At 39.6% G+C, this 25,641-nt stretch overlaps 1 protein-coding gene across 1 annotated transcript in view; it reads right to left on the reverse strand.

The window, feature by feature from the left end:
- rph3aa (rabphilin 3A homolog (mouse), a) overlaps nucleotides 1-25,641 on the reverse strand; it is a 60,953-nt gene that overhangs the window by 12,207 nt on the left and 23,105 nt on the right. Inside the window, exons 2-12 of the mRNA XM_035951224.2 lie at nucleotides 14,315-14,443; nucleotides 14,040-14,169; nucleotides 10,677-10,760; nucleotides 8,898-9,063; nucleotides 5,820-6,005; nucleotides 5,471-5,686; nucleotides 5,169-5,248; nucleotides 2,136-2,210; nucleotides 1,596-1,705; nucleotides 1,379-1,505; nucleotides 293-346 (exon numbers count right to left, since the gene is read on the reverse strand). Of these exons, the coding sequence (XP_035807117.2) occupies nucleotides 293-346; nucleotides 1,379-1,505; nucleotides 1,596-1,705; nucleotides 2,136-2,210; nucleotides 5,169-5,248; nucleotides 5,471-5,686; nucleotides 5,820-6,005; nucleotides 8,898-9,063; nucleotides 10,677-10,760; nucleotides 14,040-14,169; nucleotides 14,315-14,430 (1,344 nt within the window). The 5' untranslated portion in view covers nucleotides 14,431-14,443. The remainder of the gene's footprint in view (nucleotides 1-292; nucleotides 347-1,378; nucleotides 1,506-1,595; nucleotides 1,706-2,135; nucleotides 2,211-5,168; nucleotides 5,249-5,470; nucleotides 5,687-5,819; nucleotides 6,006-8,897; nucleotides 9,064-10,676; nucleotides 10,761-14,039; nucleotides 14,170-14,314; nucleotides 14,444-25,641) is intronic.

Here is a 25,641-nt window from a genome sequence, read left to right on the forward strand (position 1 = left end):
ATGTGATTAACATAACGTTCTACATCACCAAAACTTAGAATTCAAACTGCTGTATGTTTATTTTTGACCCATTTGATTTGTCATATTTCCAGAAGACCTTCAAAAAATCTAAAAATCAAAATACATGATTGTTTGGGGGATCTTTTGTGACAAACACGCATGGATTTCAATGATTCTATCTTAGAAAATCCAGAGTTATATATAGGTTTACATTTGAATTATTATAAATTTATCGAAAAACAAAGTCAATAATATCTAATGCAATAGAAGGAGATCCACGTGAGGGTCTTACGTCATCCTCATAGAGAGCCATGCCACGGACTGATCCTCCCACAGACTTTTTCACCTGCAGAGAGAAGACCATCATCATCTTCAACACAACCTGAACCATTTTTATATTATCAAGTACAAAGAAAATTCTGTGTGCAAAATAGAAATTATTTTTTTTCTAATTTTTGTTAGTTATTATTTATTTGCATTCTTGCTTTTTATTTGTGCCATTAATATGGAGTTATACAGCCAGCTGAATAGCGTAGTGAGCAGCTGGTCTGCTTAAAGCTTTATAAATAACAAGTTACATATCTTATCAAGTCTATAAAAAAGCTGAAGTGCCTGGATCTCTGCTGATTGCCTGATTACCTCTCAGTAATCTTGTGAAGTGTGAAGAGGCAAATGAATTTGAAGCAAACCTTTGAAACATTGCAAAAAAAAAAAAAAATCAAAAGAAAATGGGATTTCACCTTATTTCTATTAACTTCTCTAGAGCAAGTAAATTATGCTGCATATAATCATCAGAAGGTGGCGGTATAGTCTACATGACATTAATAACTAGAGCACAAGAAGTCGAAGATAAAACCAGTTGTATGTCAATTGTTACAAAACAAGGTTGCCAGCCATGTTTTGTGATGGTCAAATGTGAAGACCGAAAGAAGTAGAAACAGCTGATCAGTCCGGTCAAATGTTTTCTTCACTGGAACTTGTCCAGAAAATGTCTTTCTGTCTTGCATGAAGTCAAAAATCATCTCAAACGAGCATATACTTGAATACAAATTGAATAGTTTTTTCTTGTTTTGCCATTTCTATTAATTTTCTCAACTGTGATCCTTCCTGTTTTCAGTCCTTATGTTAAGCTAAGCTAAGCTAAGCTAAAGCTTTTCTGAGTACCTCAAAGTCAGATGAGAAGGGATCTTACACCTGATTTAGATTTTAACAACACAGTAAAAAAAAAAAAACAAAAAAAAACAAGACAATAATGAGAAATTTTCTTAAATTTCACAGTTTGGGTGATTTGGGTGGAATGATCCTTTGAGTCAAATACACTGCATTTCATAATCCATTTTGTGGCTATATAGGCTATCAGTGTCGACCTCAGGCTTACCGGGATCACTCTCTCCAAACAAACATTGAAGTTCTTCTTCTGGTTGAATTTCAATTTCTTCAGGGCCACTCGTGTCTCTCCAATGAATTCATTGTGTCCAAACTTGTCCTCATCACTCACTGACAGCCTGGAGACAGACCGTCAACTCTATGAAGCAACTGTTTTTGTGATGTAAATGGAACAACAGGGAAGCAAAGTTGGTTAAGGTTAATCTTACCGGAGAGTTTTGCGTGACATTTCATCATCCGTGATGCCATGGTAGACCAGAGTCTCGTTCCACACTGGATTCAGGGTGTTTTTCAGTGTCTTGGTGCGAAGTTTGTTGGACTGAAGACAAGACATTCAGATTAGATGTTCAGGTGAGAGGAGAAACTGAGGATTAACTGAAGAACCAGTGTTCACCTAATTATCAAACGCTTGGCTGCAATCAAGCACATTATTCAGCAATCACTCAACAATAACAGCAATTCTTTATGTCATAAACAATTGTCCAGTTAATTAAACTTATATATTTAATGCCGTGACAATCCCATATTGAATAAATGCAGCCCAACATCTTCTTCAATGATGACAGGCACTATTAGTAGCTACAAAGCCACAAAGTCAGATTTGTAAGTAATTACTGAAAACAAAGATTGATAAAACAAAATAGTTGAGTGGCACATTTACTTTTTAAGATGGTATAGGTGTGTGAAGCTTAGTTTGTTGTCCAGTTCTTGTAATGAAAACATCAGGCGGTAAATAAATGATCAAGTACCTTACTGGCTCCAGGTAACAGGTGCAGTTTAACATATGGGTCTGCAAGTCCATTTGAGTCCATCGGCTTCAAACCCTGAGACACATAAGGAAGAACAACTCTCAGGTTCGGCAGAAATTGTATTGTTTATTTTTATGATGTCCTGTTTTGCACCATGTCTTCTTCTCTACTCCTCTCTTGTCCCATAATGCCTTGTTCTTTATCATCCCTCTTCTCCCTTTTTGCCTTGTCCAATCTTGTCTTGTCCTATCTCATCTCATCCCTCTTGTCCTGTCTTTCCTGTCCCAACCTAAACTGTGTTTTCTTGTCCCATTTTGTCTCATCTTGTCCCACCTTGTTTGTTTTCTTTTGTCCAGTCTTGTCCTATCTTCCATTGTTTCATCTTGTCACGTTTTGTCCTGTGCTGTTTTACCTTGTTCGTCCTGTTTTGCAACGTCTTTACCTAGCTTCTCTCATTCTTGTTTTTTTTTTTTACTCATCTGTCCTGTTATATCTTGTTTTGTTTTCTCGGGTTCCATCCTGTCTTCTCCTTAATGTCCAATCTGTCTTTATTTCTGTTATCTTGTCTCATCTTGTCCAATTGTCATGTTTGTCTTCTTTAGTCCTATCTTCTTTTTTCGTCCAATTTCTTCTGTCTTGTCTCATCTTGTATTCACATGATTGGTCTTGTCATCTTATATTATTCCATCTGATCTTGTTTGCTATTCCCTATTTGTTCTGTCTTCTCTTTTCTTTCCTTGTTTTGTCTTATTTTGTCATGTAGCTTGTCGTGTCTATCCTGTCTTACTATGTCCTTTGCTATCTTCTCTTGTCTTTTGTTGTCCCACTGGAATTTGTCTTGTCCTGTCTTATTTCGTCCTGTCCCAGTTGACCTGTCTTGTCTTATCTTTTCTCTCCTTGTCCTCTTGTCCCATCCTGTCTTCTTCTTTTTGCTCCATCTCACCTTGCATTGTCTCTTTTTATCATGTCCCATCTCTCTTGTCTTGTTTTGTCTTCTCTAATCTGTCTTGTCACATCTTGACCTGTTTTGTCTTGTCTAGTTCCATTCTGTCTTATCTTGTCTATCTTTTAGTTGTCTTTTCCCATCCTGCCTTTTCTTGTTTTGTCTTCATTTTACCCATCTTGTGTTGTGTTTTTTCCTCCTGTCTTGTTGAGTCAAGTTCCATTGTGCCTTGTGTACTCTCCTATCTTTTGCAAATTTGTTCCATGTCATATCGCTTTCTCTTGTCCAGTTGTGTCTCGTCTCAGCTTGCATTATTCCATCTTGTACCACTTTGTACTGCAGTGTCTTGTCTTGTTGGTCCTATCTTACTGTCTTGGCCAATATTTTCTTGTCTTCTCTTGTCCCATCCTGTCCTGTTTTTCTTCTTCCACCTTTTCTTGTCTGTCTCAGCTTATTTCCACTTGTCCCATCTTGTCTTGTCTTTTTCCACCTTCTTTCATATTGTCTCTTCTTGTCTTCTCTCTTCTTGTCTTTTGTTTTCTAGTCTTTTTCCATCTAGCTTGTGTTTTTTGTTGCCTTTTTTTCTTTCTGACATTTCTTGTCTTGTCTCATCTTGTACTATTCCATCTTATCTTGTGTCCCATCAAGTCTCATCTTGTTTCGTCTTCTCTTGTTCCAGGTAGAACATGCAAACGCCACACAGAAAAACATCAGGCTGAGATTTGAACCCAGGACCTTCTAGTCATTGCACCATATCTCATCTTGTCCAGGTTTTTTTTTCTGTTCCAATCGTGTCCTGGCCTGATTTGCTTGTACCCCGTCTTGACGTGTCCCTCGTCTGGTTATCTTTTCCTATCTAGTGTTGTCTAGATGCATTTTATTTCATCTTGTCCCATCTTTTGTTGTCTTGGTCCATCTTGATTAGCCATCTCCTATCGCATCTTTTATCTCATCTTGTATTGTTTAATCTTGTCCTGTTTTGTCATGCACTGTCTTGTCTTGTTTGTCCTGTCCAATATACTGCCTTGTCCTATTGTCTCTTGTTGTCACCTGTCCCATCCTGTCTTGATTTTCTTGTTCCATCTTCTCTTTTCTTGCATCTTCTTGTCTCATCTTACCTTGTCTTGTCCCATCTCGTCTTGTTCTTCTTGCCCTGTCTAACCTTTTCATGTCCTGTCTTCTCCTGTCTTGTCTTGTCTTCATTTTTATTGTTCTGGCCCATCATGTTTTGTCTTCTCTGTCCAATCTTTTCCTCCTAACTTTTGTTGTTGTCTTGTCCTATCTTACCTCATCCTGTATTATTCCATCTTGTGTCATTTTTCTTGTCCCATTTATTTGTTTGGTCTTGTTTTTTCCTCCACTGTCTTTTTTGTATGATGGTCTTGCTCTATGTCTTTTCTATATTTCTTGTATTTTTGTTTTGTTTTGTTTAGTTATTTTTTGTCTTGATACATTTGGCCTTGTATTGTTCCATCTTGGTTTGATATCTATTTTTTTCGTCCCAACATTTCATGTTGTTTTGTCTTGTCTTTGTCTATTTTCTTGTCACATTGTGCTGTTTCGTCTGATCTTGTTTTGTCTCATCCAGTTTGCACTGTCTCATCTGTCCTGTCTTGCATGACTTATGTTGTCTTTTCACATCTTGTCCCATCTTTTCCTGTTTGATCTTGGTCTGTATTACTTTTTCCATCCTGTCTTCACTTCTAATGTCTTTTACTGTCTCCCTTGTTCTATCTTGTCTTGTCTTATCGCATTTAGTTTTGTACTGTCTTGTCATGTCTGGCCCTGTCTATGTCGTTTCCTATTTTCTCTCATTCCATCATGCCTTGTCTTGTTTTGTCTTATATTGTGTTTTTTTGTCTTGTCTCATCTTGTCTATTTTATCTAATTTAGCCATGTTCTGTATGATGCTGTTCCAGCTTGTCTTGCTTTGACTTTTTTGTCCCACGTGCCCCGTCTTGTTGTCTCATCTTGTCTTGTAATATCTCGTCTTGTTTGTTCAGTCTTGCTGCGTCTAAGCCTGTCTTATATTGATTTTCCTTGTCTCTTGATTGTCTTGTATCTCGTTTTGCATGTGTCCATTGTTTTACCTTAGCTTTAACTATACTGCAGTGTAGGGCGTGGTTCTCCTGTTCATAGAGGAGACTGAACTCCAGCGATCCCAGAGTAGCTGCAAGAGTAAAAACATGCTCACACAATGAACATATACCATCTGCATTTTTATGTGAATCCTGTTAGAGACAAATGTCCTTTTAAAAAAGATAAACATTTAGCATTTCTTTTATAGCTGTAGGCACATATAATAATAATTATTAATGTTTCTTAAAGTGATAAAACTGAGTAAACATTTCACACACTTTTGCTTTCTACAAATCAATGAGAATTCTCTTACTGGCGTCATCTGAGTCGTATTCATTGTCTTCGTCCTCTGTTCGATCCTGTGTGGGTCTCGGGGGGGTGGGGTTGTTGGCAGGTGGGTTTACAGGTGGATTAATTCTGGCTGCAGGAATATGAGATGCAACAGAGCTGGAGACAACCGGTTGTCTTTTTTCCTCCACAGCTGTCCGAGACATTGGCTCTTCCTTCTCTGGGAGCTTGTTTACCACATCTGCAGCAAGACATGGAGGCATTACAACACACAGTTAACACTGTCTGAAGCACCTTTTCCATCCTGATGTTCAGTGTTTTGAAAGGAGCCCATAGTGTTGGAATTATTCTTAGAAGGAGCAGTGTGACTTTACCTGAGGTGGGGGCCACTTGCTGCGAGTTTGCCCGAGGCAGTTTGGAGGCTAACACTTGTGTCTCCGTCTTCATTACAGCTGCTGGACGGGACTGAGTCTCATTACAGTTGGCAGCTGTTGTTCTTGCTGTCTGCTCCCATTGTTCTGATCCACAGGACTGCTGCTGCTGTGGCTCTGCACTGAGCTCTGTGGAGGCACAATGGGATTATCACTGCCCCGCTACTGTTAGTTCAACTGTCACTACACCACAGCTCCTTCTTCACTGGATGGATTAGTGAATGGGTCTACCAACTCTGACACAGGGGCAAGTGATGTTACATGATGGAAGAGAAACAAAGCAACCACAGCAAGAAACAAAAGAAGCTAGAAAACAACCACAAAGACAGCCAAAATGACTACAAAGTGGCATAAAAATCTGAGAAACACAAAATAACCAGAAAGACCCAAAACAAACAAACAAAAAAAATACACTACCGTCCAAAAGTTTGGGGTCACTTAGAAATGTCCTTATTTTTGAAAGAGAATCACTTTTTTCAATTAAGTTAACATTATATTAATCAGAAATACAGTCTAGACATTGTTAATGTGGTAAATGACTATTCTAGCTGGAAACAGCTGGTTTTTAATGGAATATCTCCATAGGGGTACAGAGGAACATTTCCAGCAACCATCACTCCTGTGTTCTAATGCTACATTGTGCTAGCTAATGGTGTTGAAAGGCTCATTGATGATTAGAAAACCGCATAAGCACATGAATGAAAGTGTGAGTTTTCATGGAAAACATGAAATTGCCTGGGAGACCTCAAACTTTTGAACAGTAGTGTATGTGCAAAATTACAACAAAGTTACATAGAAATGATCCCAGACACATTATCACCACAAAGAAAAAAATCTCCCCAAAATGACACAAAATAACATAAAATCAATTTCTGTGGTAAATAAACCAGAAAAGGAAACAAATAACAAGCATCAAAAAGGCATTAAAAAATGACCAGACAGAAAAATGAAAGATAGAGGTGTAAAATGACCATGAAGTTACAAATATCAACCACAAAAAGATGCAAAAAGATATAAAAATGACTGCAAGGAGACACACATGACCATATGATGTAAATTTACCACAAAGGCACACAAAATGGTGAAGAGAGTAAAATCGACCACAAAGAGAAATAAAAGAAGCAAAATACACATTAAGTGACCATAAAGTCATGTACGGCAACCAAGTGACACAATAAGTCCAGAAGAAGAGATGCAAAACTATAAAAGCACTCAGAAAGCGCAGTACTCCGCCAAAGCTGCTTTTTCCATGCATCATTTCCGATGGTTGAAATCTTTCTAAAATTTGTGGATCCAGACTACAAGCCGCATCACTGCCAAAATGTAATCACTTGGTCCTTGTGTCATTTCTGTCCTTCCCTACAAATTTCTTTCAAATACGTTAGTCTGTTTTTCAGTAATGTTGCTAACAAACAGACAAACCAACACTGATCATCACATAACTCCACCAAGGCTGGAGTATTAGCCACAGATACAAAACAGCCACAGAAACACACAATAGCCAGAAGACACACAAAATGACTAGTAAGTGACACAAAACTACCACAGAAACATAAAAAGAAACATAAAACAATAATGTGTGTGTGAATGGGTGAATGAAAAACACATTGTACAGCACTTCAAATACATCAAAGGTAGAAAAGTGCCATAAGTGCAGAACATTTACCATTCAAACACAAAACATAGAACAAATACTTCAGTTTTTATCAGTGTTTCTGTAGCAGTTCAAAAGCAGTTAGACTTAGACTTAGACAGACTTTATTCACCCACAAGGGAAATTTTGTTGTCACAGTAGCTCAGAACAGTAAAAGCAGTTCTGAAAAGGTATTTTTAAAGTTTTTAAAGTTTAGCAAAAGTGAAATCCACTTTTCAGTAACCTGATCAACACATACAATGTATAAAATAATTTACTAATGGCTCACTATTATATATACTATATTATATAATATAAACGCTATATTATATATATATATATATATATATATATATATATATATATATATATACTATTTTAAACAGCTATGTTGTTAAAGTGAAAATCGATTAATGCTTTAATCATGCTACCTGACAGTTTGTGAAAATTGACTTTTTGATTAAATAATTGTGTATTTGTAATGGTGTAAAAGTGCACTTTTGAAGAAGACAGTTATTCTAATTTATATTTTATTAACTGTCAGTACGACAAGGGGAAAACATACTTTAAAATAGGACAATAAAAGACAACTGTATTTAATATTTTCACAGCCCTTCAATCATCATTAACACTTATACTGTCATGAAAAATACAAAAAAGTGCATCAATTATATTGAAATGTATTTCTGTATATTAATGACTGTTATCTGCATATTTTTTGTGTTTCTAACAGTTTATTCGTGACTACTGGAGTCAATTTGTTCTTGATTTTAACTGAATTGACTTTGATATGACATCATTTTGTTTGTCAATGTCAGTTCAGTTTGATATAACTAGTTTTCTTCAGGTGACTCATGTAGTTAGTGTTCTTCCAACGCGGTGGAGTTATGCGACGATCAGTGTTGGTTTGTCCGTCTGTTTGTCTGTCTGTGCGCAACATTACCCAAAACGGATGAACAGATTTGGATGAAATTTTCAAGGAAGGTCAGAAATGACACAAGGACCACCTCATTAGATTTTGGCAGTGATACGGCTTATAGTCTGGATCCATGAATTTTTGAAAGATTTCAGCTGTCGGAAATGATACACGGAATAAGCAGCCTTGGTGGAGCACTGCGCTCTCTGAGTGCTTTTCTTCTTTTAATACTTGGATTATTTTTAAATGTAGCGTAACTAATTGTTTGCTTTAAGTCTGGCAACTTTAAAGTTTTTGTGTGTGAGGACCCTGTCAAAAATGAGATGATGCATCTCAATATGTTTACACAAAATACAATAATAGAAATCTTTTTGTTGAATATGATCAAAATGTGAAGTTAAGGACGTTTGTAACATTTATCAGTTGCAGATCCATGTAGAAATTTGAAACTGAATGTCTTAGTGTAGGTTACCATGCTCCTGATGATGTGCTGCAAGCCCCAGAGATCCATCGTTTCCTCCAGGACCAGACTCTGTGCTGTCTGTGCTGGACTGTCTGGGTCTGGATAGCTGCAGAGGAGCTGGAAGACTCTGCTGGCCTCTTCCCTTAAAGAACCAAGCTCCTGAACGCTTCTGCACCTGCGGGAAAAATGTAACGAGTTCATCTCTCTGTAGCTGGGTAGTGAATAAGAATGAAATGACTCACTTTAGGTTGCGGTTACTCATCGTAATTCCTATTCTACAAACACATCAGTAAACCTAAATGACCCTACAGTCCAGACTCTTTATCCACAGGGAAGCTCAGGCTTCAAGGCTCGCTGCTCTGACTCGACAGATAATGAAGCCACAACATCCAAGTTTGGGCAAAGAAGTGTAGCTCAGCTTGAATAATTGAGCGGCAGTCGCCATCCCTGAGTGTGACTTACTACATGCTAAAAAAGTGTTTCCAAGGGCCTGTTCACACTACTTCATTAAAACCATGACTGCAAGATAAAAATGCAATTTATTTGGATCCAGATAAACCTTCTAAACTGCGAATATTGTCTTGATGGTTTGAGTTGACATAATAATGTTGCATCAGCTTGACACTGGGTATACTTATACTTAAATTTCTGTGTGAGTGTATTTAAAGCTAACTTCAGGTTCAAGGAACCTGATGAAAGTTCCTTGATAACTTAATGGAGTCTATCCCAGCTGACTTAGGGAAAAGGCAGGGGACACCCTGGACAAGTCACCAGTCTATCACAGGTCTATATATAGAGACAAATAATCACACTCACATTCACACCTACGGACAATTTAGAATTATCAGTTAACCTCAGCATGTTTTTGGACTGTGGGAGGAAACTGGAGAACCTGGAGAAAACCCACTGATGTACAGGGAGAACATGCAAACTCCTTACAGATAGGGGACGTGGACCGGGGATCTTCTAGTTGCAAGGTAAGAAAGTACTAACCACCAAGCCACTGTGCAGCCCCTCGGTCAAAGATGAAGTCTAGATTTCTGATGTGCGAGGAATGTGCACCTAATTACATTGGTCCCTTGAATTACTTTATAGAGTGCAGACAAGACAACTAGTGAGAGTAGCGTAAAGAGAAATGTTCTCATGGTAAAATGAGGCTTTGAACATCTTGTCTTGTTGTTGTCTGTTGCCTCTAGCCCCTCGTGGCTCAAATTGGAGCTGCAGCTTGTGTGATTGTTGAGGTGTTAAATTGATTGTTAGAGAACGGATTAGTTGTTTAATTTCACTCAAAAAAGCATTTTTCCCCTAATTCCTGTATTCCATGGAGGGTTTGACACATGAGCGCTTTGTATGTGCAGCATTACACAGAAGTTCTTCAGTGTGACTGACAGGAGAGAGTATTTATTTAAAGAGTGTGGGCTCCCTGAGGCAGAGACCTCCACAAACACAGCAGCATCATCAAAATGCTATTGTGTAACAATGTTAGAATAAAAAACAGAAAGCAGAGCTTATATTTCAGGCCTTATGGTAGTACAAGTAGAATTAGTCATTTCTGAAATTAAATAAGCACTGAAATAAATCAGCACCTTTTCCTCATTTTGGATATTGAAGAGGTATCAATGGAAGCTAATTTTCCAGTCCAGTGGACGGTGAAATGCCATTCTGTGCTAAAAGCTAGAAAATGGATCATATTATCAGAAAAGCTGGGTTTCAGGTGGCAGAGTAAGGCCTTCACGGCATAATTTCTTCCTGTGATCGTATCAGTTCTTCCCTGTTCCTTCCCCTCACCTCGAGCTGCTCGTTGCAGATCCTGCACAGCCACATCGGACTCGTCCTGCTGTTGCTCCTGATCCCACATTTAGAACACATGTGCTGCAGAAAGGCAGAAACATACGTAAGACAACACACAGTCACAGCCCTGCACAGAATTAGTCCTCGTTGGCAGGTGCACAGAGCACATATAGCTTTACAGTTCAGATGGCATGGCATCAACCAACAAGAAACAGAATGTGAGGCATAAGACCAAGAAACACACAGGGAGTGTCGGGACGAGTTAGCTCATGGCCCATTGGCAGCTAAACGCCTTAGGGACTCTCATAGATTCTGCATAGAACTGTAGAAAGAGTAAATACCAAAGTTTCAAAGTACTTTACAAGAAAAAGTATTTACTATTGGCTAAAAAAGTGAGTGGAAGCAGTCAAATGTGATGAAGGTAAAGCTACTTTTAACTACTTTATTTACAGTTATTCAGCTAGTTTAGTGGCTACGGTTCCCAATCTAAGGGCCAGGCCCCTCCCAAGGGTCCATACATGCATCTGTGTGGTTGTAAGAAGATTATTGGGAAGGAAAAAAACTACCAAAAAAAGTTCTGCGACACAGATTTAAAGTGATAGCTTGGTATCTTTGAAATGAAGTAGAATGAGGTCAGTGTATTATAATAATAATTATTGGAGAAAACCCACACATGCACAGGAAGAACATGCAAACTCGACATAGAATGTAGGAATGCGAACCAGGGATCTTCTAGCTGCAAGGCGACAGTGCTAACCACCAAGCCACTGTGCAGCCCAGTGAGTCTAATCTTAAAATTAAAAGCTTAAAGAATAAATCCTGTTTATTTCAACCTGGTAATGTTCCCATTACTCTTCTGAATCTCAAACACTTTCTCAGCATTTTTTGCTCCTGTTACATTTTTTCCTCACTGTGGCCTCATCTTTCATTACGATATAAAGTCCTGCACTTCTATGAAAACAGCACAAACATGGCTAGAAAAAGACAAAACCCAAAAATATCTTATCTGCAGTGTGACACAGTTAGAATGCCATAATATTTTTTTTAAAAAAAGAGAGAGAAAATCAGATGTTGCATTCCTTTGATTTTTTATACTATGAACATTTTTAAAAAACCTGAAATTAACACATGCAACATTTTTCTAAGTGCCCACAGGTGTTATAAATACTGGAAAATAAAATAGTCGCTCTACATATGTTTTTACAACCTCCACACATCTATGCTTGTCAGCTCTAGAAAGACTTTAACCATGATGAATATATCATCAAACAACTTGCTCCTCTGTAAAATGTTTTTGACCCATGCTTCATTTATGAAAGAAGTTTTATTTTCCTCTCAGTCTCTCTTGTCACCTCTCTGCTCTCTACATCCAGCAGTTTACCGAAAAATTCTCTATATTTTTGACTGTCACAGTTGAGTCAGCCATGGCTTTTTAGCTGCACAGAGGACCAAAGAATTGTGTGGGGGCTTTGTTTCTTGTTGTTTTAACGGAATGCACTTTATTTATTTATTTATTTTTTTTAAATCATTTAGGTTTAGATTTGACTGTTTTTAAGTGTGGAATCTCACCTCACACATGATACGTTTTTAGGACTGTCAGAAAATGGGACAATCAACGATTCCATTCTTTCTGTTTATATGGAATGTTGGTCACAGGTTTTGGACACCCCATGCATTTGTGAAATCTTGCATTAGGAATCACTCTTTGCTCTTCAAGTGCAATTTCTTTTAGTACAGTCACAGCCAAAATACTAAACAAATCATAAAAAAGCCTTCAAAAACTTCAATACATAAATTCATACATAAGAAATTTGACTATTTGGTCATTTTGGTACCAGTAATCCACTAATGAAGGTCGTGCTTTTATTAAAAGACACAATTTTTGTTGCCGTGCTACATGTCTATATAAAGCCAGCACATTTGAAAGTTCTTCAGAGACAAAAATGGATAAAACAAGGATGCTAACACAGAAAACACTCCTGAAGATACAGATTCTCAGCCAAGAAGGGTACAGCTGCCGCCAGATAGCCAGGAAATGCAGATGCAGTCCTTCATCAGTTGGATACACGCTGCAGAAATGCAGACGAATCAACAGCTTGGAAGACAAATCAAGATCTGGGCGTTCAAGGGTTTTTTCAGCAAGAAATGACCACATCCTGATCCACATGTGCAGCGAAAACACAGAAGCTTCAGCATCAGTGGTCAAACCAAACTGGTGTCTAGTGTTCCACCGGCACTGGACGTGATCGGCTTTTAGATCATGGCTTAAAGTCCTACAAGGTTGTCAAGAAGCCCCTGATCAATGAGAGACAGAGGTTAGCCCAGCGTTGTTGGGCCAAACCATACAAGAAATGGACAGCCAGGAACTGGAAGAAGATTCTGTGGTCAGATGAGTCTAGTTTCCAGCTTTGTCTTCCTCCTGCTAATGTGAGGGTGCCCAGAAGGCCAGGTGAAGCATTATCTCCAGCATGTACAGTATCTATTGTCAAGCATGGTGGAGGCAGTATCATGGTTTGGGGATGCATGAGTGAGTTGGTCATCTCACTGTCTGTGATGACACACTGAACTCTGCCAAGTATTATACCAGTCTCCAAACCCACATGCTCCCCTTTTTGTACGTGCACTGTTCTGTTCAGGTCAAAACTGGATGTTTCAACAACATAATGTCCCTTGAACACATCCAGGTCCAGTAGAACTTGGCTGCAGGAGCACAGTATCCAGGTCTTAGAATGACCAGCTCAATCCCTGGACATGAGCCCCATTGAAAATCTGTAGTGGATTATCAAAAGGTCTGTTCCAAAGTGTAAAACAAAGAATTCAGAAGAAGTAAAAGCAGTAATTCAAGAAGAATGGAACAAGATTACCCCTCAACAGTGTGAAAGGCTGGTGGGGAACATGCCAGCACGATTAGTGCTCATGGCAGGACTACTAAATATTAATTTAATGATGTGATGGTTTATTTTTTATTTAGTTTTCAACACATTTTCCATAATTTGTTGACTTTGATACCGACAATGTTGAGAACTGACATATTTAAACTGTCAAGAATTTATTTTTGTTAGTTTTTCTTGTAAAGAATAAACACAAAAAATATAATTGTTTGTGTCTGTCCAATGCAGCCACACCTTTTGAAACACAAGAAAGATTTTTCCACCGATATTTCATGATAATATTTGAGATTGTGTAAAATTTTATGGGTAGCTGAAAACTTTTTTCCACCACTGTATGTTTAATGAGTAAATGTTACTTTTTGTCACTGGTGTTACAGAGAAGTCTCTCCATCCTCTGGAAACTTTCTGCTGGTGAAGTGAAGAGTTTTTTATCTTAGCTTAGGCAGAACTACTAAAAACAAGCACCTACTTTTTTGCACTGGACACACAGGACAGCTGTGACTCCCTGTGGTCCGAAGGCCTCCCCACACAGCAGACAACGCGACTGTCCGTCACCACACGCCGTCTTCTTGATATTATCCAGGCGACTGGAAAGACGCCTGTGAGCACATGCAAATAAGTATAAGCAAACACATACAAACTTGGCACAGATTTTACACCAAATATTCATTCAACTGAGTGAGCATGTGTGCACTGTCGGCTGCTGTGATACAGTGCAACAGAGACAACAGTTTTCCATCTCACTCGATCCTCTGCTGCTCCATGGCCTCCATCATGGCAGCCCGAGCCAGCACGCCATTGATGATCTCCTTCTCCTCATCCGTGAGCTCGTCCCCCGGGGCACCGCCGGACATGTTCATCGTCCAGCCAATCCTGCTCAACCAAAACACACACACAGAAGCAGGGGATAAGTGGCGTGCAAAGGGAAAATGCAGCTCATGCAAAAGGCCAGAACCTCCAAAAAAGTGCATAGCTATGGAGAGTTAGATGGTAAAATGTGGGGACAGGAGCACAGCTGGAACTATGTCAGACATAAAGTAAACCTGAGCAGCAGCAGAAACTGTCGCACACATTATACGTGTCTGAGCTATAACCAAGTGTCCTGCCTGAGGTGAACATGTTTTCAACTTTTAGAACTTTACACCGTCTCTTATTTAAGAGGCATGTGAAAAAAATCCAGTGTTTTCAGCTGAACTGCAGGCAGTATTTACACCTAGCAGAGAGGACTGAACAATGGAGACTGAAAAAAAGCATACTGGATAATAAGAAAATAATAACAAAATAAATGCAGCATGGTTCAAAAACAGTATACAGAGGAACGAGTTGTTGGAAGATACATTCAGCTGTAAAAAATGTCAAACAGCCAATCTGCAATGTGTAGAGTCACCAGTGTTAACACCTGAGTTCTCTGAAAGATGTTGGACATGTTGATTCTAGTTTATCTCAGTTATTGTAAAATAAACAAGAAAAGCACTCAGAGAGTGCAGTACTCCGCCAAGGCTGCTCAGTCGTTATAAGATTTCTGATGGATAAGTCCCAATAAGTCCGCAGCGGTCAATTTGTAGCAGGATTGCAATCATGTGATCGTCAGCAGGCAGGTGATGTAGTGTTCACTTGTTGGATAGTTACAGTGACGCTGTGCCGCTATCTCACAAGGATATAGAAATCTTTAACAGATCTGTGGATCCAGACTATAAGCTGCATCACTGCCAAAATCTAATCACTTTCCTGACCTTCCCTGAAAATTTCATCCAAATCCGTTTGTCCATTTTTGAGCAATGTTGCGCACAGACAGACAAACAGATGGACACACCAATGCTGATCATCACATAACTCTCCCACGTTCCTTGGCGGAGTAATAGATAAGAAAGTTCAACTTCCATAGAGGTGCCAAACTGTACATAGGTGTAAAAAATTAGCCCATAATGAGAAAAAGTGGGACAGGAGTAAATAAAAAAACACCCAGAAACTGCTTTAGGTTTAGAAGGTTATTGGAAAATGGCATCAGTTCTACAAGCCTTTGTATAGTGATATGATCTCAACCCTTTGATGTGCCACATGGGTTAAAAGTGACCCAAATCCCATGGAAAATGGTTACCTCCTGACACACCCTGCGCTTCAAAGGGTTAAAACAGAGACCAATAAAGCACCAGAGACTTGTGCTTGTTGTCCTTATCAGATTTTCAAGTGAGTCCACTGACCGCTTTGAACTATGTTCAAAGTAAATTTTACCTTTTTTTTTATTCGTTTATTTTTTTTGCTCCTTTCAAAATCAGTGCCACTGATTTATCACTGTAACCGTAATGTTCTGCTTTTACAAAATATGGTTAAAAAATCTAAAATATGAAGGTTTTTTGGAGCCAGTAACTGTTTACAGCAGGCTACTGTGAAAACTGATGGCGTGAACTGAACAAAACATTTTCGCACAACAGCTTAATAAACACTGTTTAGAGTAGTGACTTGATGTAGTCATCTAAAAATATAATTGAGGCTGCACAGTGGCTTGATGGTCAGCACTTTCGCCTTGCAGATAGAAGATCCCCAGTTCGTGTCGTGGACTGAGTCTAGGATCTTTCTGCATGGAGTTTACATGTTCTCACTGTGCAGGTGTGGCTTTTCTCCAGGTTCTCCAGCTTCCTCCCACAGTTCAAAAACATGCTGAGGTTAATTGGTGATTAGAAATTTTCCGTAGGTGTGAATGTGAGTGTGACTGTTTGTCTCCATATGTATCCCTGTGATAGACTGGTGACCTGTCCAGGATGTCCTCTGTCTTCACCTTAAGTCAGCTGGGATAGACTCCAGCCCCCCTTATTAACCCCAAAGAGGATTAAGCGGTGTATAGATAATGGATGGATTGGAACTCTACACTCTACACTGATAAGTTGAGGTAAATTAAATTGTGTTTGTCTGTTTGTCAAATACATTTAATAGATTACAATTTGTCCTACATTGCTGCCATTGAATCAGTGTTTCCAGTCAATGAAAATGTAACTGACTGGGCCCTTGACCCTTTTTTGGTTTTAGCTATTTTCAGTGTTATATGCATTTGACTGTTAAAAAGAGTTGGTAGAATTACCATTTTAAAAAATAAAGGCTTTTCATGTGGATGTGCTTTTTACAGTTTTGTCCTGTTATTTACAGCTAACTTGTAAACTGACACCTTTTTCTGTGATTCTATCTGTAATTAACACAGTCTATTAAGTCTAGTCTGGAAAGTCTAGTACACTAATCACACAGTAATTAACATTTTAGGTTTAGAAGAAAATTAGTTAGAGTGATTGTTATAAGTGTTTACTCTTTAAATTACAGTTTTAATTAATTATATAAAAATTCAACTTTAGGTGCAATTTTTTGACTTGATCTGATCTGGTAAGAAAATGGACAATTATTGTATTTGGCAATTTTACCAAGTTTGTTGAGTTTGGACTTAGAGCTGTGGAGTTGTTACTGACTGAATTTGCCTTGAACCGAGAGGGTTTCAGACACTTTCAAGAGATCCACTTGATTATTTATTTCATGGAGTTTAGGTGGCACTATTCCACTAAACACGCAGAACAGTATGGAGGAAAACTTGTATTTTTCCCACTGAGTCTTCAGGTGACACATAATTTAGCTGATCACAACACGACTGTCTCAGAAACGTTGCTGTCAGAGGAAGAGACACCGGTTCTGCAAATTTTGCTGGCTGGTCGGTTGGAAAGCTTCCAACATAGCCTACTTTCAAATTTAAAATCACTGAGACAGCAGAGCACAGTTTCCCTGCCAGTGCAAATCAAACACAGTCAGCTTGTGGACATTTTTCCTCCAACGTGTCTGTGTTGGTGATTTTGTGTCTTCCAGTGACATGAGGCTCATTTGAGATGAGGCTGCCCTGCACGGCACACTGCACGCTGCTTAGATTCTCTGTCAGCGACAATGTCGGCGATGACAAGCTCACAGGATGGAGGCAGCTGCAGTTTTTTGGAGCCGGGCCCCACAGCTGGTCTCCGCCGAGTGCAAGACCTCAGGGTCTGATGGGAAACGCCTGCTGATCAGTTCATATCAACAAACTGCAGACTACAAAAGAAAAGGAAAAAACTTCACATGCCACCACTGACTGCATAACTTGACACGCTCAATAATAATCCTCATGTAAATATCAAATATTCAAAGTAAATGTGAGAATTTTGATGTTTCTGAAAAGAAAGAAACTTGTCTCTACTATTTCCGGTACATTTTTCAAACTACACTAAAAGGATTTTGTGCTGTATCACCATAATTCCTTATTTACAATTCTGCTGCGTCCACTGAATAACTGGTGCGCCTATTCTGCAAGACATTATTTATGCAAGATTTGATCAAAGTAACTATATTTGTTGCATGAATAACTGTGAAGCACAGCCCTGTGGGCTACAGACGGAACTTAAATAGCTGCTCTGCTACCTCAAAATGGTTGTTGGGGTTTAATCTACCTGCAGCCTGCAGAGATTCCCTACATGCCTTCAGTAAGGCACAGATCCAAATTTGACGAGGTCAACTTCTGTTTTGTCTTCATTTGTGAAGGTAACAACCTTTCTGGTAACTGTCCTCTTGTCTCGATGTCTGCTCACTGCTGGGTTTAATCACTTTTAGCCATGGAAGCAGCAGCAGCAGCAGAAGAAGATTCTTTACCTAAGTGGAGGCAACAATACCATTCATCCATTATCTGTACACCGCTTAATCCTCATTATGGGCTGGAGTCTATCCCAGCTGACTTAGGGTGAAGACAGGGGACACCCTGGACAGGTCACCAGTCTATCACAGAGCTACACATAGAGACAAACAATCACACTCACATTCACAGCTACAGACAATTTAGAATCACCAATTAACCTCAGCATGTTATTGGACTGTGGGAGGAAGCCGGAGAACCTGGAGAGAACCCACACATGCACAGGGAGAACATGCAAGGCGACGGTGCTAACCACCAAGCCACTGTGCAGTCCCAGGCAACAATATCGGTATAAAAAAAAAAGAAAACAAAAGGGAAGTAAAAGTCCTATGTTATGTTGCCAAATAAACACAGTTGTGTAAAAATGACAGTAAAGTATAGGTACCACAAAATTCAGTTTAGTAATGGAGTACATGTACTTGGAGCTGCAGGGTTCTAGTGTTGAGTGTCAGTCGATCCATCATTTAGGATCAGGCTGAAATATCTCCACAACTGTTGGAGGAAATTGTGTAAGAAGTGCTGAAGCACCAGGTTGACATTCAATAGTTTTTGTGTGAATGTCTTCACCATTATTTGATGGATCGTCGTAAGCTTTAGTTCAGAGATTCATGATTTCACACAGAAATGTTTGATCAAGTCAGAATGTTAATATCCAGTACTTTGTTTTATAAGTATACAGCTGCAAATGAACAGTGGTGGAAAAATATTCACAGCTTTGATTTAAGTGCAAGTACACAAATCATGTTTTGAGAAAAAGTCTACACTCCAAACCAAACCCGAATTATGTTCGAGTGTCATCAAAATGTATTTGAAATATAAAAGTAAAGCTCTTTGTTAAAAACTATGACATGCTAACGTAAGTCGAGCCAAGTGATAATTGAATGATTTAAATAATGTTTTCAGCAGAAACAACAAAGGACTGCTCATTCGATGTTCTCAAAAATGAGGACTGTGCTTTCACACAAAGAATATATTCTGTACCAGGTGAGCTACCGACAACAGGTGACTCTTTACCACAGGAACACAGCAAATGTTTAGTGGATCTGACCCTAACTGTAATCATTTTCTTATTTATTGGCCAAGTACGTATACAACATACAAGGAATTTGGTTTTGGCTGTTGGTATCACTCTAGGAATAAGGAAAGAGAATAATAAAAAAAACTATAGAAAGATGAAAAAAATAGTAGTAATAAAAATAAAAGTAACACAATACATAGAGATATTTACCAAGCTAGAAAGGAATACATAAACACAGTAGTGCAAAAGGACAGTTGCTAATCAGCTCCCAGTTTGGGGCCAGTAGGCAGACACCCTCTACTTTTAAGGTTAGACTTAAAACATTTCTCTTTGATAAAGCTTATGGTTAGAACTGCTCAGGTGACACTGAATAATCCCATCGTTCTGCTGCTATGGGTTTAGACTGCTGGGGGTCTTCCATGATGCACTGGGCTCCTCTCCTTTCTTTCACTCCCCATACATTTGTATGTCACCATTAATTCATTAAGTTCTCTGTGGGCCTGATCTCAGCTGTTCTGCAGATAAATCTGTATGTTAAATTTAAGCTTTACATGGTAATATAAAGTGAAATTGTGCTGCCTCAAAAAACTTAGATTTTGGCATGATGACGTTCTGATGTTAGAGTTTCTGTCAGACCACTTCTATGCCTCCTGAAGCGGCCTGTAAACTGTGTTTTAATGAAATGCTGCTGCTTTTCCACATGTAAATTACAAATTAAATGTCATGTAAAATTTTTCCATTGGAAGTTCACATCAAACATGTTTCATACCATAAGTAGAGAAAAGAAAAACCAAACTGCTGTCAATTCATGTGAACAAAATTCAGTGCAGAGAACAAAATCAGCGACTCAGTCACACTGTTAACATAGAAAGGCACAAGCTGCTCCATGTATTACTCTGTTTGGGAGTCATGGCTACAGGGATTTCATTGCCCATTAAGCTGTCAGTGATTCAGCTGGAGAGGCTCTCCTTCTGAAAGGTCTGAGGGAGCTAATTTGATTAGTCGTGATCTATTTCAGCTCTGCCACACCTTCTGCCATATCTGTGCTCCTGGCCATTAAATTCTTAAACATCTGCTGGTCGTGTCCATGTGCAGCACCGCTGTGTATTTGTGCTTTAGAACAGGGTGTTAATTGAGGCTGACTGCTGACTGTGGAGGCTGTTATTGAAGTGTGGTCTGCAATGTGCATGCCCGAAGACATTTTCACTGCAGAGAGGAGTGCTCATTATCTTCTGACAAGAGCATTGTTAAGAGGAAGGCATGACCTCCACTTCTTGCCGGTCGTCCAAACAGCCTGCTGAAACAGCCGCTGTTCCACTGATCGGCACACCCACAATTACCAGTACAGTCAGGGGCCTCAGTTAGTGCATTCTATTCTCTGTAAAAGAACGCCAAAAACCTCAACTACCTGACCTGTTAACACTCACGCATCAGACATGAGATGAGGCAGTGGCTGCTGAGTAGGAATATTTTAATGCCCTTCTCAATTAGCAGCTCAGAGCCCTTCATCTTTCTCATCTCGTTCTCCTTCAGTTTCCTGAAAAATGTCCCGTCCCCAGTGCGTGTAAATGTCAGGGGTGGCTGTCACTGTGGACAATGTGGAAACCTGACAGATTGATGTCTGTGTGTGTGTGTGTGTGTGTGTGTGTGTGTGTGTGTGAGGGAGAGAGAGAGAGAGAAAGAGAGAAAGAGAGGGCTTGAAGGGCTGTAGAGTGAGAGAAAAAGGTGGGGGTCAGTAGGAAAGGAAATGTTCAGAAATGACAGACACTTTCAGCCCATGAGTCACTGCACTCAGCTGAGTACACGCTCACACACACACACACACACACACACACACACACACACACACACACACACACACACACACACACACACACACACACTGTCATTGTTAGTCAAATCACTTCAGTTACAGCCTGGACACGTGAAAATGACAAATTGGTATAGGACATGAAAGGCAGGGGAATTTGCACTGTAGTATTATAATCAAATGATGATAATACTCAACTGCAGATAAATTTGTTGCATTCAAAAATCATAACAACGACAAAATGTGCTTTAAATCTCTGAACCCTCAATCTTAAACCTGGCAGGTTTGAAAGGCATGTTGTCCATTAAAAAACAAAATTAAAAACATACCAATAAATGGTGGGATTTTCAGCTTTCTAACTGTACATAATGTATCACGTGGAGAGAGTTCTTTCATCGAGAGAATTAGCCAGATCTAAGCTTAAAATCATTTTATTCTCCATGTCTACATGTAGATTTTGAAAATGGTAACACGTGGACAGAAGAAGGGGAGGAGAAATCTCTACTGAGGGGAGTGGTGGCGCAATGGTTAACCCCAATGCGGCCACTGTCAGGCCCTTGAGCAAGGCCCTTAACCCTTCCTGCTGCTTGGGCCATGGCTGACCCTGAACCCAACTGAGATATGCAAAAACAATATTTCACAGTGCTGCAAAAATGTAATTGTGACAAATAAAGGCTTCTTCTTGTAAAATGTGCGGCCAGCGGGAAGTTTATACCTAGAATGTACGTCCGACAAGCCACGTGACAAAAATACTGAGTTTTCAGTTGGACTGCAGGCTGTGTTTTCACAGAACAGAGAGGAGGCAACAATAGGGAGTGCGAGAAAAATTGAACATACTGGACAGAAAAAATGAATGCAGCATGGCTCCGAAACAGTAAACAGAGGAGCGAGTTCAAAACTCGCTCCTCTGCATCAAAACTGGTCCAAGGAAGGAACAGTGGTGAACTGGCGACAAGGTCATGGATGCATTACTGTTTCCCCGGCATCAAACAAATTATCTCATGATGTTTGTACTGTCAGTTTTCACTTCCTACCTCATAACACTGACACTCCAAGGCACCACGAAAACTATCGGAGTAGTCAGAGCAGCTCGGCTACGATGGAAGTTTTATTTGGAGGCTTTAATAGATGCCTGTGGGAGAGTCCAGGTGTTGACACAGTTCAGGTAGGTGCACTGGCGAAGCTGCTCCCAGCCAATGAAGTTCCTGTGTAGAGAGTCCAGGTTGCATTCATGGCCCTGGTAGATGCACTGTACAGAAAAACTAAAACTGAGATTATTTTCCTCTCGTGAATCATTTCTGTCTGTCATTACCATCCTCACTGATGCATGTGGGGAGTGAAGGCTGAACCGTGTGGTCCGATCCAACAGATGAACTACTGTTGCTCAAATTGTTGAAGAAATTTATGCTGGTTCTGATAGAAAGGTGTCAGAATATACAGTGCATCACAGTTTGTTGCATATGGGGCTGCATAGCTGCAGACCAGTCAGGGAGTCCATGTTGACCCCTGTGCACTGCTGAAAGCACCAACAATGAGCATGTGAGCTTCAGAACTGGACCAAGGAGCAATGGAAGAAGGTGACCTGGTCTGATGAATCACGTTGTCTTTTACATCACGTGGATGGGAAGAAGACAAGCCGGCAGAGGCAGTGTGATGCTTTGGGCAGTGTTCTGTTGGGAAACCTTGGGTCCTGCCATCCATGTGGATGTTACTTTGACACGTAACACCTACCCAAGCATTGTTACAGACCATGTACACCCTTTCATGGAAACGCAGGATAATGCACCATGCCACAAGCAAAAATGATTCAGGAATGGTTTGAGGAGCACAACAACCAGTTTGCGGAGTTGACTTGGTTTCCAAATTCCCCAGATATCGATCCAATAGAGCATCTGTGGGATGTATTGGAAGTCCGAACCGTGGAGGCCCCACCTCACAACTTCCAGGACTTAAAGGATCTGTTGCTAACATCTTGGTGCCAGATATCAAAGCAAACCTTTATGGGTCTAGTAGAGTCCATGCCTCAACAGGTCAGGGCTGTTTTGGCAACCAAAGGGGACCGACACTATTAGGAAGGTGGTCATAATGTTATGTCTGATTGATGTATATTGCACTAGAAAAATAAACCCACAATAAATAAAAATGTGAAACAAAAAATGGGGTTCAGAGGGTTAACAACAGTTTTGTGTGGTGCGATAAATGTAAAACACAGTTTTTACAGCTTTACATAGATTTTATTATCTTTAATAAATTGATAGTTAGAGATCAACTCATTGTTATTGAAAACATGATATTAGGCGTGAATCAAAAGTCAGGGTCAGTTGTTTATCCTCACCTCTGCTCACGGTCACATGCACACACAGACCCACACAACATGAATCGACTAATGAGTGGTGCAGTCGCTGCATTACACTAGATCAATGAGGCTCTGCAGCAGGACATGACACTCCTATCTGACTCTCAATGTCATCAGCTAGAGAGCAGGGACACTGCTTACACATGACAGCTTATCAATATTAGCCCTGTTTTCACCTCATGACCTCGCAGTGTGTCTCATGTGCAGCACTTGTAGCAGCACTGATAGCATTACAACAGAGCTGCTACACTCATGAAAACGTCTCATCACTGAGGGATGATGGAGCCCAAGTGTATTATGGGAAACAATGGGGTGACTTTATTTACCACACACTCAAGGGTGAAGGACTGGCAAATACTGTAAAGCTGTAGTCTAATTAAAAAATGCATGCAAATGCGTTGTTTTATTGCCTTGTCTTTGATTGATGTGTGACTTTTAGGGGGATCCTGGCAATGAAAATGACATGTCTTACATTTTCTTTCTGCATTTTTATAGCCAAAAATCATGTCTGCAGATCATCCACTACATAGCGCCCTAGAGTGGTTAAAACGTTACAGCAAATGTGACGTTGTTGAAGAGCCGTTACATTTGTATAGAATGCAGATTGGAGTGGATAGATCGGTCAAAATGCTGGAACACTTAGTAGTCTTCTAATCTTCACAGATTTACATATGTGGAGTGGATGAGGATACCTTTTAACTACACATGCAACGCAAATATGGTGTAGGGTGGTGGCATGGCATGTCCCAAGCAAGTTTGTTTTGCCTCCAATTCGTTCCAAGGTATTCAATATTTAACATCTCCTGATTCAACTCCCAAACTGACACTTTAAAAAAAAAAAAACAATAATAATACACACTTCAAGTACATAGAAATTCTTCAAATCAACCCAGTGAATATGTCTGATAACTGAGTAGCTCTACAATGCATTTCAGTATCTAAACTGTTCCCTAATGTTATGTAGTTGGTTGTTGTAAAGCTTTTAGTAAAGCTGCAGTAGGGCACTGTCTGAAATGTAGTGTGGAGAGTGTAGGGTGTAGCATGGCTTTACAAGCTCCAAAAGGCTGTAATAACCTGTATGTATTCACTACATGTCTGTCAGAAAAATATTGTAGACTAACTGTAGTACCTACTTGATCCATCACTTCCTATTTGGAATGTAGCACCCCAAGATGGCAGTCATTCACATAATGAGAAGTTCTTTGTTGGCAGATGGCATTGTGGGGACTTAGCCAGCAACAGGCCACGATGACAAAGATTTCAGTGGGGATTAATGTCCTCCGGCCAGCGAGGAGCAGCTGGGATGCAATTTTTTTCCCAACACATTGCAGAGCTATCTAGTTTCCAAGTATATACATTTGGTTTACTTTGATAACTTTTATATACTTGAAGCATGCATTATCTAGGAAAACTATATCGCACGTGTCAAACTGAAGACCTGCGGGCTGAATATGGCCCTCCATGTCATCCTGTGTGGCCTGTGAGAGATGTGTATTTAACCATCTGATTCTGAATCTGATGTGTATTTCATAATCTGAAATTAAGGGGATTTATGTTATTATAACAGGGCTCCAGATTGCAACCAAAGTAGTTGCATATGCAACTTTTTTTTAAGTGTGTGCATTGAAATTTAACATGGTTGCATTATGCGAGTGAAGGATGATCGTTAGCTGATCTGGTTCCCACCGATACCACAGATAGCTACTGCGCAAGCTATTGTGGATGGAAATAGTACTATTTTTACCATATTGACTCAGTCAGTTTCACTGTTACTGTGTTCCAATGACGAAACAGTCTACAGTTGATTATGTTAAATAACTGGAGGCTGGAGGAGAGGGAGAAGTCTGATACACCTGGTGATAAAAGTATTCAGGTTCAGACAGAGAGATCTCCACTGAGTCAATTAAGAAGAAAAAGCAGCCCTAACATTCAGTGTTGATGGATCAAATTTTAACAGCGATCACAGTTTTGACTTAATAAACATGACTGACTCTAGTATTGAGAATAAAAATGAGATCCGCTCGTAGAAAACTCTGCTAATAGAAAACAAGTTTATAAAAGTCCCTCAATTTAAACTTCGGTAAATCTGTGTAGAGCTGGTGCTACACTGCAACTGCCTGACAGTATCTACTGTAGCCAGCATGTGAGGCGTTTAGGGAATATCGTTAAAATTTACCAATAAGAAAATGTTCAGCAA

The sequence above is a fragment of the Amphiprion ocellaris genome, chromosome 17 (genome assembly GCF_022539595.1).
Source record: "Amphiprion ocellaris isolate individual 3 ecotype Okinawa chromosome 17, ASM2253959v1, whole genome shotgun sequence".
Classification (NCBI taxonomy): Eukaryota; Metazoa; Chordata; class Actinopteri; family Pomacentridae; genus Amphiprion; species Amphiprion ocellaris.